The sequence below is a fragment of the Excalfactoria chinensis genome, chromosome 14 (genome assembly GCF_039878825.1).
Source record: "Excalfactoria chinensis isolate bCotChi1 chromosome 14, bCotChi1.hap2, whole genome shotgun sequence".
NCBI classification, from domain to species: Eukaryota; Metazoa; Chordata; class Aves; order Galliformes; family Phasianidae; genus Excalfactoria; species Excalfactoria chinensis.
Genome location: NC_092838.1, coordinates 3114700 through 3129839, shown reverse-complemented (window position 1 = coordinate 3129839; position 15140 = coordinate 3114700). Strand labels below are relative to the sequence as shown.

At 46.2% G+C, this 15140-nt stretch overlaps 1 protein-coding gene across 4 annotated transcripts in view; it reads right to left on the bottom strand.

Annotated features, from left to right (window-relative positions):
• The window catches only part of LMF1 (lipase maturation factor 1), a 175225-nt gene that overhangs the window by 151988 nt on the left and 8097 nt on the right, over positions 1–15140 (bottom strand). For 2 of the 4 annotated variants that reach the window (XM_072349078.1, XM_072349077.1), the window contains exon 2: positions 14457–14766. In XM_072349078.1, the coding sequence (XP_072205179.1) occupies positions 14457–14472 (16 nt within the window). In that variant the 5' untranslated portion in view covers positions 14473–14766. Of the gene's footprint in view, positions 1–2049; positions 2061–14452; positions 14767–15140 lie in introns of all 4 variants that reach the window. The other 2 variants (XM_072349084.1, XM_072349081.1) reach the window with 2 other exon arrangements.

Here is a 15140-nt window from a genome sequence, read left to right as displayed (position 1 = left end):
TGCCCAGAAAGAGCCAGGAGTAGCCATGCTGTCAGCACTGCAGATCTGCTGATGCAGCTGTAGTCTCACTTTATGCCAGAAGAAAAGACGCCCTTAATTTTAAGGAGAGAAAAGACTTTCAGAAGGATAACAAGCTGGCCTTGCTGGTTGTAACACAATGGAAAACGTAGCAATGGCAGCAAAGCAGCAAGGTCCTAAGCTACAGCAAGTGAAAATTTGCTGAAATGCAACAGCTGTGGGCACAGAAATAAAGGGAAGAAGCTGCTTACCTTCAGAAGGCCTCAGGTATGCAGGAATCTCCAATAATCCACCCCTTCTGGTCACCCAGGTACATTGCATACACCTGAGTTGCCCTGGGTTATCCCTGCCTTCCTACCAGGTGCTCAATCACTGTTCCTAGTTCTGACTCAGCATTTCCACTACGCTGGTTCTCTATCAGGTCTCTGGGTTCTGCAGCCTTCAGCCAGAGCCAGACCTGGCTCTGAGGATGATATTTAAGGCTGAAATGCTCTCCCAGAGCAGCCTGCAGGTGTGCTGTGCTGGGGGCAGGCAGCATCTCTACCCATTCTCGAGGCTCCAGCAGCCCTAGCTCAGCAAGGAAGGACCAAAGCATCTTCAAGCACTGCAGCCAGCAAGCAGTCTGTGTTCAACCCCCAGAGCACTGCATTACAGTGAACAGCATGAGAAGGGGCCAGGTACACCACACACCTAAGCTGCATCAGCCCATTGGGACAGATCTGGTACAGAACCAGCACGTGCTTATGAAACACACCATGCTGCACCTGAAGTCAAACACAGAACAACAACAAATAAAGCCAAGAAATCATTGCAGCTCAGCTAATTTCAGACCAGCTCTAAACCTCAGGCTGGAGCCCACTCCAGGTTCCCAGCACAGAGCACCTCTCAGAAGCAAACAGCCCAACATGGCTGGTGCTCTGCGCTGCAAAACCTCCAGCACGGTGCCTTGCAGCCCATTCCCCAAGCAAGGTGTGCTTTTAATAACTGTTACCTGACAGCAGTAAGAGCAAAGAGCAGAACCTGTGGCAATACCAGTTGATCCCATTTGGCCTAACAGCTTGTTGTTATTTCCAGACTCGGGAGTTCTTTAAAATTCATAGAGACAGCCTGCAGTTTTAATAGAGGCTACCAAAATCCATTCTAAGATGTATCCAAATAAAAAAAAAAGAAGCATGCTTCCTGGAGGGGAATAGGAAACAGTCAGCATTTCCAAAGATCTCTCCAGGAATTTTTATTTATTTATTTATTTATTTAAAGCTCCTGCTTTGAAGTAGATGCTACCAAAGAAGAAGGCTTCCCAGAGCTCAGCAATATTTAATGTACTTCTACAGCAATGGATGGCGGTGTTGTTGTTTCAGCTATATTATAACAAAAATATTGTGGTTTTCCTGTATTCTAACAAAAGTAGCTCAAGATTTACATCTCATTCATCTCACTCAGAAATGGTCCTTAAGCCAAAAACAAGGAAGGGAGAAACCCTACTGCGTACAAAGGGCTTCAGAAACCTTCATAGGGTGGCTCTCCAGTCAGGACACAAAGAAGGGACAAAAACACAAAACGCCACTCAGGAAAGGCAGCTTTTGTACAACCATTGGTGAAAGCAGGAAACATACAGCAGATAAATAACTTGGGTTAAAACTTGGGTGCCGTCGCTAACACAATACAAATATGGACTCATGGCAAAGCCCAGCCGGTTAAAATATCCACACCAGTTTGGAGTGATGAGCTAAAATACACAGAGGGGAGAGCAATTCACCATACTCCTCTGCTTCTCCGTTTGGCGAAGCATCACCTCACTGACACACACAGATGGTAGGTGCACTTGGAACTTGTTAACATGGCCATTCTGAACAAGGAGAAGGATGCAAATCCCTGAAGGGGATACAAGAAGGAAAAAAGAAATAAAAGGCAGAAAGTAAAAAACAACCTTAAATGTAAACATTTGACAGAGGGAGAAAGTAAAAGCTACGTACCCACAAATGCACCAATAAATTATTACTGCAGATTTGTTTCTTGTATTTATTCACTTACCAAAGGAATACCTGCAAAACAAAACGGAGAAAGAAAAAAAAAAAAACAAAAGTAATTAAAAACTCAGTTAATTGCTCACAGGGACTTACGCCTCAGATTACACTGAGTCCAAACTTCACACAGCTTTTGGATTTCAAACCATCTGCCAAGGAGGACGGCTGCACGCCCGCCCCATGCAATGCACAGCCCAGGGCACCATGTGGCAAACTGCTGCTCCAGGCGCCCTGTGGCCTGAAACACCAGAGCAAATCCAACTCCTTTCTTGGGGATTAAATTAAGCTGTTATGGAGCAGCCCCTCACCTTTGCTTTTGGTGCTCAGTGCGCTGCAGGGCTGTGTGCTGCAAGGCACAGAGAGCACCAGGTGCTTCCCAGCAGGAGGCAACCCAGCTGCACCCACACTGCGATCAGCACAAAGCTCAATGCACTGCAGTTTGCAGAAAGCTCTTCTGATTGCAAACGTCCTATTCAGGTGTACAAACTTTATACCTACATGGGCCTACTTCGAACAGTCCCAAAATTCATTCAGCAGCTCGCTACGTCCCTTCCCACTCGCACAATACTATGATACTATGATATGATATGATATGATACGTATTTAACAACAGTTTCACGTGGGTCTACCGACATCTACATAGCTATAACTTTAAAATGCACTGCTAGTTTTAACCTCATTAACAAACACTGTTCTTTATAAAGATATCTGTCATGAAGGGCAACCCAGCTTCACCGCCCTCCACCACAGCTGTGGCGCACCGAAACAAACTGACACCAACCATTCTTATTTCTTGGCAGAGGGAAAGAACCCCCCGAGGCTCATTTGAAACACACGCAGACACACACACACCAAGTGAGGGATTCATCAAACACTGGATTCTTCTGAACCACATTCCGTTTTCTGACGTGTGTCTGTTGCTGATTACATCAATCCGGGCTCCGGGACTTGTCATGCGATGACAGGCAAACACTTGTGAATTTACTTCTCTGAAGAAGTTTGGGATGTAAACGCCAAAGAGCCCAAACCAAACGGCCAACTCTGAACACTGACAGCATCACATCTCCTTGAAGGGCTTTTTCATTGCTATAAGCAAGCAGGTACTGAAATCTATTAGACTTCTGACTGTGGCTTGGAACTGAATGACTGTTCTTCCTTCTCTTCCTTTCTTACATGGAGTAAACAGACATATACTTTATGTAAGAAACACTTCCATCTCATCACCCCCTGCCCTAAAGTCTGAAATATCACCCAGAGATAACAGTAAGTGAAAACACGGATTTGATTGAGTTTGGGAAGGTATCCAGTGCTGTGATTTCTGATCCGCTTATTGTTAATGCCCCAAGTTTTGCAAGTTCAAAGTGTGTTCCATTCATATTTTCTAAATCAAAGAGAAGTGTGATACCATTCCTGCTCTTTGGTGGGAGAAACACTAATTAGCCCCAATTCATCATTAGAGACAAATCTCATGTCTCACTCGGAGAGACTGTAAAATATCAGCTGGGTATCATAAACACGGTCAAATACTTGGGTTAAGTTGTTTTCATCACATTGTCATGCTGATTAATTCTAGCTCTAGTGTAGATCTGTAGTGTATTCCTGGAAAGCAAAACCTCACAGCAAAGTGTGGTTTGAACTACAGGAAGTTGCATCCCTCCCCACCAACACATCCTCCTGCATGGAGCCTACTAATAAGTAGTATTAAAACAGACAGAAAACTCACATTTCCCAATGCCTGCTAGAAAAACGCATCCATATTTACAATCAAAAAGCTGTCCTACCCACCACTCATATCCTGGCACTGCCCAGCCCTATAGGGCCCCTCCAACCAAAGGGATTTCCACAGGCAGGATAATTCACGGCTGCATCCCCAGCCTGCAGCTGGTGTTAACAGCTTCTCTCACTGCTCTCCACAGAGAACATCCTCTGCAGAAAGTGAACCCAGATGTCAACTTTCATCTCCATTATGAATCTCTTACTCTCTGGACTGCACAGCTTAGGATGGGGGAGAAAGCTTTTTGGGTAGTACAGAGGCAGCTTCTATTCTCCACCAGGATACAGCTCCAAAACCTGCAGTCATAATGCTGCCACAGCAGCTCCTCTGCACAAGAGAAACCAGGTAGAGCCTACAGATGTGGTGCTGCTTCCCTGTAAGGAATGGAAGGTGACACTGCTGTCCCCATGCCGCTGGTGTTGCCCAGGCATGGAAGGTGGCAGCAGTGACAACGCAGCTCTGACAGAGCTCAGCTCCAGCCACAAGTCCATATATATCTGTGATTCTGTGATTGCATTAGGAGAGAAAAAAGGGCAAAGTTACAGAACTCACTGCTGCTATCCCACACACGGCACTCCTAAAAGTGATGGAATTATGTGCCTGAAAGTGCACTAGGTGATCGCAATGCACCCAGCAAAATGAAGCCATAAACACTTCAGGACAAAACCCATCTTTTCTCTATATGTTTTTATATGTATATACAGATATATATACACACACACACACAGTGCTTTGCACTTGGGAATCCACTTCTCCAGCACACTGCCTCCGAACAAAGCCAGCTGGCACACATCACTTCCAAGAGACCGACTGTCCATCAAAACGAGCTGACAGAATTAACCCAGTGCACCATTAATTTCAGAACATCATTAACTTAAAAGTGTGGGGGTAGGAAACCTTATTGACAGCTGGTTTCAGTTGCTGCCAAGCCTTCAGCATTGCACAGCGGTTGCGGGGGGAGGAAATAAGCTAGAATGGCAGTAAACGAAACCACTCGTCTGGTTTCTGGCTTCACTTTATTGTGGTTGCAGATCTCTAAAAACTGGGATCCTGCGCTCTGTAATTACAACATCCACGTTTCAATGGAAGGAACGGGGATAACATCATAAAAGAGGGCTCGAAGGGGAGGATTATGCCTGGGTGTGCGCCTGGAGCTGGGAAAGGTGCCCGAGCACAGCTGGGGAGGAGCAGTGGATGAGAAACCATGGGTGCCATGATCTGCCCCTCACAAGGCAGGGAGCGAGGCTGGTTACATGACCACATGCACATCACCCAAGCCCTGAGCTTCACCAAGTCTGCAGCCTGTGCTCATCTCCAAAGTTAAAGTCACTACGCGTCCTTGCCTTGCACGATGGCAGAACTGGCCAAATTCAAGCAATGTTGACTTTAGATGAATCCTTCCAGTGCCAGAAGCCGATGCTGAAGCAGCAGTCTCGAGGAGCCCACTCCGAGCTGCTCCTTCCACCAGGATCAAAGCAGAAAACACAAGAGCAGGAGCAGGAAGCAGCACTGCACCCAACCACTGCACACCCTGAGCAGAGCCAGCTCAAACAGCACGTGCAGAACCAGCATACACAGGCACTGATGGAAAATAGGAGTGTCAGCATCAGCTCGGTGCAATCACACCGTGCAATGCCAGGCAGCCGTGCTGCAGCACACTGATGCACAGGAGTGACACAAAGCTGCAGGTCTGCCTCTCTGGGATGCTGCAGCAGACAGGTTTTGTGTTTCAGCTCACAGCACACTGCTAGGTAAAATCTGAGAACTGCACTTCAGTAACTCCGTTCCTTGAGGAAATAAACCACTGCATTGAATTAATCCCTAAATGTTGCCCCCCCCCCCCCCAATCTCCTTCTGCAGACCATCCTGCAACTGCATAAGATTCCCCATTAAAAGCAGCTTGCAGGAGGTTATGTGTTTCAGTGAAAGCACTGTACCAAGTTCACACAGACATGAGTTATTTCAGTTCAAGTTTCCATCTCCTTCCTACCGCTGAGTCTTCCCCCAGGAGAGCTTTGCTTTTGCAGCCACTTCCCTCCCACTCCCCAGGACAGCACCACTGTTTATCCAGACTGATCTGGAAGCTCCCTCCAGCAGCATAGCTCAGCCCTACACCTTTCTGGTGCTTTGGGTAACCCCAGACCAGCAAAGAGGCTGCACCACCGACAGCAAGCATTCTCAAAGTGTAAATGTTTGGGTGCAGACCCTTAGGGGAGTCAGCAAACAGCTTCCAGCAGGCCAGGACCCCTCCCTGACCCTCAGCCTCTTTTCGGCTGCACCAACCTCTCTATTCGCATTCTTTCTAACCACAGCTGTTGGGGAACTTAGATGAGTGAAGCAACACAAACGTGTGCTGGACCAGGCTGGGCACATGGAACTATTTGGCAAGTTACAGCTTAAAGAAAAAAAAAATAAAATAAAATCATGAAAAAAAAAAAAACCACATTATTCATTCTTTTCCTAAATCTTTCAGCTGTGGAATCAATACCCGAGTCTGCATACTGGATACAGCTGGCAACTGGATGTGCCAGATAATAAGCAATTAAAAATATATTTGTCTCAGTCTCTGGCAAAGCCCCGTACATCTGACACCACGCAGCCATGCCACAAACCACAGCATGATGATAATTCTGGACTCTCGTTTTCTCATCGGCTGTGATTTGCAGAAGCGACTGCAAGCTAGAAACAGTTCCTGCAAAGGAAACAGTGCAGTGTCATTATCTGACCATACACACAACTCCCTGCACAGCTGCCTTATTCCATATCCCATTCTGATCGCTCCTGAAGTCTTATATTTCTTCTCGTGAAATCAAGTTCAGGGCACGTTCAGACAGAAGCAATGGCTGCAACTCGCTGAGGAGGCTGAAGGTCACAGCCTGATGCTGAGGCTGCTGAACACAGGGCACTGCAGCTACACACATGTGGCTGCATGGGACCCTCAGCACAACACCTGAGCACACAGTGAACTAACAGTGCTGTAAGACACGGTTTATTAATTAAAAATAATAAATAATCCAGAGGTGCTCTATTATTGAGCAAAGTAAAGCCAATAATCACAGCAAATCACTGCATCCAACTGATTCCAGGGATTTAAATTCCTCTTCGATGTCCTTCTTTTTAAAGTTACTTGAATTCCTACAGGCATCCAGACTATTTAAATAAGACTCACTGCAAAGGTGCTGCTTGCTACATAAATGCACAGCCTCGGTCAATACTGCAATCTCCCACACTGTAGTTGCTCAAGAAACTTTGGCATGTCATTCCACCAAAGCCACTTCTCTTGTTTTCCAATGTGTTCCAATGGCAAGCTGCACTTGCCATGGTTCAGTTCTCCCCCAAGAATCTATCCATGGAAGCAAACAGCAAGCAGAGCTGAGGCAGCCCAAGACTCCACTGAAGCATTTCATGACAGCCCGCGAGGCATTTGGCAGCGCTGCTCACATGGAGCTCCTTGTATTCATGCCATTGCTGGACCTGGCTTCTCGATCCCTTTCTTACAGACCAACGCACAGGTTTGGGAGAGGACAGGGGCAGGGATGCTCTCAAACCTCCTGGGACATCCTGCAGCACCTGCACTCCTCGCTCCAACCCAAGCACCCACCCTACGGCAACTAATCCAACCACTCCAAGCAAGGTAAGCAGCAGCCTCACCCCCAGAATACATGTTTATGGTCTCACGGATGGAGGAAGGAGAACAGCAAGTGCCAGGTGATTGCGTCGGCCCCTTGGGTGGCTGCTGAGCAAACATCAGCCCAGGGCAGGGAGGGGAGACCTTAATGCGCTGGGGGGGGGATGCTAAATGATTCATTTCTGACATCAGCCGTGATTAAATTTTAATCTCTCAAACAAAAATGTGGTTCTCATTAGCCTCATTAGTTCCCAGTTGTACTGCAAGGCAACAGTGTCACATGGTATTAATCTTTGTTTTCATTAATATGTCATATCAACTGCCCGCGTCTGCTCTCAGCATTCTTTGAAACTGATCCGCTCCCTCTCTTCTCTAGGAGTAGGAAGTGCCAAAAAGCAGCTTCCTCGACAGGAAGGATGACCCCCTGAGATCCTTCAGCTCCGGGTTTACGTTTCTAGAGATCATCTTTTCTTTCTGGGGAAAGAGGGAGGGAAGTTTGGAATGAAGGGATGGTAGGCTGGGAGCCACAATAACAAAGAAATTCCTGAGGTTTATAGCCAAGGCAAGGGCCAGATAAAGGAATGAGATATTGCGTGTTTCCTTGTTGTTGTTGTTGTCATTGGGATGCTTGAGGGAGCTAGAAAAATAAAGCCAGGTTGCAGACAGGGTTACTTGCAAAGCCCTAAGTAAAGTCCAAACAGCCCCAACGCAGCATACGCATCAAGGTGATATTTGTTAATGTGGTTTACCTGAAAACTTAGATGCCTTTTTAAATGCACAAAATAGCACACTGTATTCAGGCACCAATATTAATTACTATCTGCATTTCAAAGTTTAAAATCTGATGTTAATTAAGCCTTAGACCCTCAGTACAAGCCTCGTATTATTTCCAGACAGGCAGATAAAGCAGGAGAGAGACCACAGTCACACAGTTAAGCCCAACACATCCATCGCTGCCTATAGGAGAGGCTTCAGCAAACTCCCCAGCTGAATCAGGCACATCAGTGACACCCAGGACACACAAAGTCCCGGTCCCTGCTGGCACACCTTGTGAATCTTCAGCACTTGCTTGCTCAGGGGTAGCCAAGGAAGCGTTAGTGAACTACTCATGCTGTTGAATATGTATCAGCCCAAATGCACCAAGTCTGTGCACGTACCTCCATCCACACGAGGTGGCTCTGGTTTGCCAGGCGCTCAGAGGATGATTCTCCATCTGAATTCTGAACACCTAGTCCCTTCTTCTCATAAAACAACCATCCCTGCAAGCACTGTGCCCTCATCGCAAGGGTCACAAACCAGCACAATTAAAAAGGCAAACAAAGTTTGCTAAATCCAGTCCATAATTCACACTACGGTTGATTGACACACTGGAATAAGAAACCTCTTTCTAACTTGTACTGGATAGGGTGTTGCTAGACAAAAACATAAGTGCTTTAGATTATTTAAGGAAATATAAGCTATAGAATATGAGAGGAAAGAAAAGGAGAAGTCCATCTGATGGTATGAAAGCCCTCCTGGAGAGGGAACACCACAGCCCTGAGCAGCATCAGCCCCCCAGCATTTAATGGAGTTCAACCTGAACCATTCACCAGATCATCTGCTCGCAGACAGAAGACTGTGATTAAAGTCCTATGTGTAGGTCAAGTGGTTTTTAATGAGACCTATAAAACACAAAACCCTCCATGACGTACAAGTCTTCCTTCTTCCTCTATTGTAAGTGAGCTTCCGAGGATGGTAATTTAATTGCAATTAAATTACACGCCTCACCTACGCGCTCTCCTGACCTGCAGTATACCTGTCCCTTCATTAAGCATTTAACATTAGAAGACAAAAGCTATTAGCGTTATGCTCTGTCAGCTAAACATGAAGAAAAACATGCATGTGGGGCCTAAAAGATGCCTGTCCTCTCTGTGCTCCAGGAAAGCAGTGAAGCATCTGCAGCTTCTCAGAACCCAGCATAGCACACAGGCTTCAAAGGGCACCTGCACACAGCTCCAGCTGATCACCACCACGCTCTGGCTTTGCACAGTGGCCAAGCACTGCTCAGATTCATTTTCACCACAGCAAAAAAATCAAAGGAGTTTGTATAGCATTAATTTATCCTAGATATCTGTTAGCAGTACCTCCACTAACATATTCCACAAGGGAAGATGGCACTGAAAAGAACACTGTTAGCCACCTCAAGCTACAACATGTTATTTATTGGCTTGTTTAACACATTCCCTCGAGCCCCTGTGGCTCTACCAGAATCTCAGTTATGAAAGGAAAAAAAGGTAATAGGATTTAAAACCCCACAATTCTAGCTTTTGTATCAAGTGCCTTACACACTGCACTGTAACGCACTCTAACAGTGGACAGTGTCTTGTGCAATGAAGCAAGGCAATGCCAATGGGAAAGGAAAGGGTTTTCAGTTGACTACTGAATGTCAGCTGGGGGGGGGTGGTTTGCAGAGGAAACAACAGAAGAAGAAACAGGAGATCAGTGGCAGAGTAGTTTAAGAGTTTGTTTATATAAGAAAATGTAATAGCTCTCGGGAGACACCTTAGTGTGGGATAAAAGTGATTTTGTTCCAGAATTATGAATTCACTTTGGAAGTGCATTAGTTATTCTGGTACAAAAATGATTCAACTTCTGCTAGAACACCTCTCCCCGAGAGCCCATCCTGACAAAGGACCTGTTCTGCAGAGCCCATCCCTGCAGGCAGAGGCTGCAGCAGCATAGGGAACAAAAACCACAGACGGAGGTTTTGTGAGGTCACCTGCAACACGCACTTGTGGCTTTTCAGAAGGGACAGCTTTTCCCATTCCTGTTCGTATCTACTACAATCCATTACATTCACATTAAGGAGGGAGGGAACAGAGAAAGGCAAAGCCATTCAGGGTGGGCCTACAGAGCTCTATCGTTCTTCCAGGGACTCAACCCAGACAAGCAAGACTAGCAGAGAACAAAATGCAAACTGAAGTACGAGAGGCTCCCATAAAAACATGCGCAGGAATCTCTAGATTCACTGAATAGTTTCTATTATTGCTAAACGGGGAGCACTTTTTACTGCTGTAATGCTGTACTGAAATAAGGAATAGTCTGCAACAGCTGCAAGAATGCAGTGGTCAAGCATTTCATTCAACCTGTGGGTCAGACTACAGACGTTCTTTTGTGCTATTTTAGTGTTTAGAAATCCTGATAGCCACTTCCTACCTCAAAAGCAAAAGTTCAGAATAGCAGAGAGGGAGAAATAAATCCAGGATCTTGAAACAGACATACTGAGCTTGTGATGCATGTGTGGCACCATTACACAGACAGAGAACATGTCCAGGTTTAGTCTGAAAAGACTCTGAATATCACAGCTGGCTTGGGAACAGAGTGCTTGGAACTACAAAAGCTTCCCCTGTGCACTTCACTTTATGATCTGGCAATCCTGGTTCTGCATTTCACAGGTAACAAAATTCACATGCTTTTCTCTGAAAGTTGCCCTAGTTTTGAGCACAAAGTACATCTTAATTCATACAACTCACCTGTGCTTTGGTGGAGACAATTGTGAACTGGCCAAATCAAGGGTTTAGGGCCAGGACAGAGTCTTGGCTCCAGTTCTCAGCATTTTCAGGTTTCCAAAGTAATCCTTATCATGGGAAATCTATCACAAACATCTCACATCAACCTGTTGCAGGAGCAGCTTCCTTCCCTGCACACACATTAGTTTCTACAACCCATCCTGCAACTGAAAGTACCAGGCACCATCCAGAGGAGCAGCTCCATCCTCCTGCAACTGGACCTGACCCTGCCACTGTGTCCAAAGATGTGACCCCCCGTGATGGGACACAAGGAGCCACATTCTCCCCCCAGACACCTCATTTCCCACAGCCAACAACAAACCTCCCCCACCATCCAGGCAGGCATCTTTCTCCTCCTGGACCTTAAATCTTGATTTTTTATCTTATTTTTTTTCTTTTTTTTTTTTGGTCGGTTGGCTTTTTTTGTTTGTTTTTTAAATCAATAGGTGTTATAACACACCCAAAGGCCTGAGCTGGCCCCTTGCAGTGCAGTTGCAGTAGGCTTTATTCCCCCCAGCTCAGAGGCAGCAGCACCAGGAGGCAGGCGACGTGCTCGGCCTTCCAAAGGGGACGGTTTGCTCTTCTAAAGCTTCCCCTGACTCTGAGCCCAAGCCAGCTGGGCAGCAGTTGAAAGACTCCCTCCTTCAGCAGCGCCCGGCATCTGGAGCCTCCAGCCCAAAACAAATAGAAACATTTAAAATTAAAACAGAAAAAAAAAAAAAAGGCGATAAAAAGAATAAATTGTTCCTCACTGGCCTAAAGAGAACTCTTTCTCCCTGTCCCCCCGTATCTCCTTGAACTGCTTTCCCAGTGTTTGCTGGACAGGAGCAGCCTGCAACCCGTGCCCAGCAGTGCCGGCTTGCAGCACTCACACCTGCAGAGCAGCACTATGACCAACTGTGCAATAATGGGGCCATGAGAGGAGCTTCTTCCTCATTTCAGACACTTTCACTGAGCTGTTTCATAATTGCTACCAGGAAATTCTGGCAATTTTATCCCTTCCCCTTCTTCAAGAAGCCGCTGTGGCCTTCAACAGACTACAGATCACTGAGGCTGGAAATATCTCTAAGATCCCAAGTCCAACATCACCCTCAGTGCCACATCTGCATGGCACTGGAACACCTTCAGGGATGAAGGTCAACCTGTCCAAATCTGTAAGACAAAGTTAACAGGCCACATAATACCATCCAAACATTGACGTACTACTTTATTACCACGGTAATCACTGTTACCCACAACTCCAGAGCCCGTGAGACTCCAGGTACTGCCCATAAACACCAAGTGTCACCAAACCCTCTGCAGGGTGCCAAGGACAGACTTAACCCACCCCTTTCCCTCTCCCCACCTTCACTTGCACTGTAAGCACCCAGCTGCCAGCACCTCTTCTCCAGGGAACTGAATGTCACACTATATGCACAACACTGATGTGGTTTACATCACCCAGTGACCCATTTCAGAGGATCTAATGAAAAACTGTAACCACAAAAGAATAGACTGTACTGCTGGGTTGCTTTGATTCCTTTCTCCCACTCCTTTACATGAACCTAATTTCCTGTTTAATACATTCAATGCCACCACTAAGAGAAACTGGGGCAGCACTTCCCTTCCCCCCCCTTCCCTCCAGAAGAACCTGGCCCCTTCCCACACTACATTATTACTGGATACCAGGAGTAACCCCCTCATGACATTGTCACTTTTAAATTCCAAATCTGAAGTAGGGAATGAGGCAAACAACAACAAAAATAATAAAAAAGCCTTATCTCAAAAATCAACAGGCAATTCCTTTCAACCACAGCGTCCACAGAATGCAAACTCTGGGCTCTCTTGCATTCCTGTTGGTCAACCCATTGTCTTCAGAGCTGCAATGAGACCTAAAGCTGGGTGGTGAGCTTTGAAACCCCCCAGGAAGAGGCATTTGGACACGGTCTGCTGGTTACTGGTGGTTCAGCTCCCCAGGAAAGAGGCTCCCCTCATCCCCCTGCTCTTTACTGCACAGGCTTGGAAGACAACAGAATGGCCACTTGAACAGGCATAACTGGATTGCTTTTGGCCAAGCCCTGGGAGTTCTGCAGGACTGCCAGCCCTCCAGCTCCTGCACAGACAAGGTCCACACTTCTGCCTCCAGCAGGGAAAGCCACAGGGAGCAGAAGGGCAATGCAGAACATGCCTGCCCAACAGGAGGCTGAGAACACACCCCGACCAGAGTGTTTGTTTTAATTAAAATCATAATGACGTTACACCACTGCTTACAGCCACGACACCAGTACACTGCGTGCTCCAAAACACTTTGTGGCACTTAGAAAGCTAAGTTCTTAGCTAGCCTGCTCCTGAAGGGCAAAAATCAAACCTTCAGCCACCTACAGCACTACAGGTTCACCTTCCAGCTGCACACCTTGCAACTTGAATAACATTGGCAATAGATAGGTATTTGTCCCACCCAGAATCTTTTATCTGTAGAAACAAACAGGATGATGCTCGAATCCTCACCCTACTGGGCATCTAGAAAAATAGGCAAGCAATTTTGGAGCAACTTGGAAACAGGCAACAGAAAACTGTCTCCAAACTATTTTTCCAATTGCGGCTTCCTTTCACAGTCTGAAGTTCACGCTGAGTTAAGAGCTCAGAAAATAGAGCTTTTCAGAAAACTGAAGCTGTTATCGTTCACCCACTTACATACCATTGGGAGTAGGATAGGAATGAATGGGATGGGAAAAGACGCCGGGCTGCTCAACCACATACAAATCCCTAACATTAAATTCATCGATCCCATCTATAATGAGGGTGTCCAGTCACATGCTGTGGAGCCAGAACAGCCCAGTGACACAGCTGGATCACATCCACCAGTTTAGGCACTTTTCATGGCAGGGCCTTTCAGCTACTCCAAGTTTGCCTATTGCCTCTGCTCTGGCAGAGGTGCAGGTACTTGAAGAGCTGAACTAATGAAGCTTGGTTTCCTAAGACCCCACTATTTTAACCAGCAATTCTAAGGCCATAAGAAAAACACCATGAAGACCAGCTGAAATGCTTCCCCTGGCTGGGGCATGCTTTCCTATAAACCAAAATCTGCACCACAGCTCTTCTCTGCAGCTAGGCAACGTGCGCTCATTCTTCTTTCCTTCTTCCTTCCCACCAGTCTTGTATACTTATTTTGATCCAGCTCTTTGGATAAAACTGAACGTTGATAAACCATCTCAAGGGAATTCCCTTGCAAAAGGCAACACGCGGCATGGCATTTTGCACAGCCACTTCTCTCACAGAGAACAGTGGCAATCAGAACTGATTTTCTAGGTGAAAGTGAACAGGAACAAGCCCATAATTCATTTCTGCTCAATGTCTTCCTTCGCTCGCATGCATACATCATTCCTTAGCAGATAACTAACCTCAAATAGTAATAGAAAGTTAATGGGTATAATAAAGAGCAAGGAATTACAGAGAAAAGCAAAGCAGAGAGATTGTCAACCTACCAGATCTGTCCAACATTGACCAATGAGAGGTAGAGGATCCACAGGACAGCCATGAGAATCATGTTTGCACATCCAGTTATCAATACAAAAGCTGAAATCACCAGACCAAGCATGGAGATATAGTCCAAGATGCTGTCCATATCTGACCAGTCCAGAAACCAGATGATTGTCGGGGCATAGCTGAGGGCATCCAGGTTTATCTTCCCTTTGAAATACTTTTTGACATTCTGCAGGTATAGTTTACATGGGAGCAGTCCCTTTTCTCCTATCAGCTGCTTGTTCTGATGGTACGCTACCAGGAAAGCCACAACTAGAGAAAACAAGGAGAAAAAAAAAGCAGTATTAGAAATCAGATCTACAGAAGTATATCCACATCTTGGGAAGGAATTTGTTCACGTGTCCTCATCTCGTCTCAAACACAACACAGCCACTTCTATTTACCATGATGTAAAAGGCAGAGGAATTCCATCTAGGCTTCACACCAGGAAATGGCACAGCATCTGTTTTGAGATAATGCTCTCCCCAAGTGCTGCATGGGATGTGCCATTAGCTCCAGGCAAACTCAGTAATGCAGTTTGGGAAAAGCTGTTTGCAGCCAAGCGACCTGACCCACCAACAAACAGGAGGCTCAGCCCAACTGCTGGACTCAGCGTGACCCCCGGTTGCTCACATATGCTATTCATC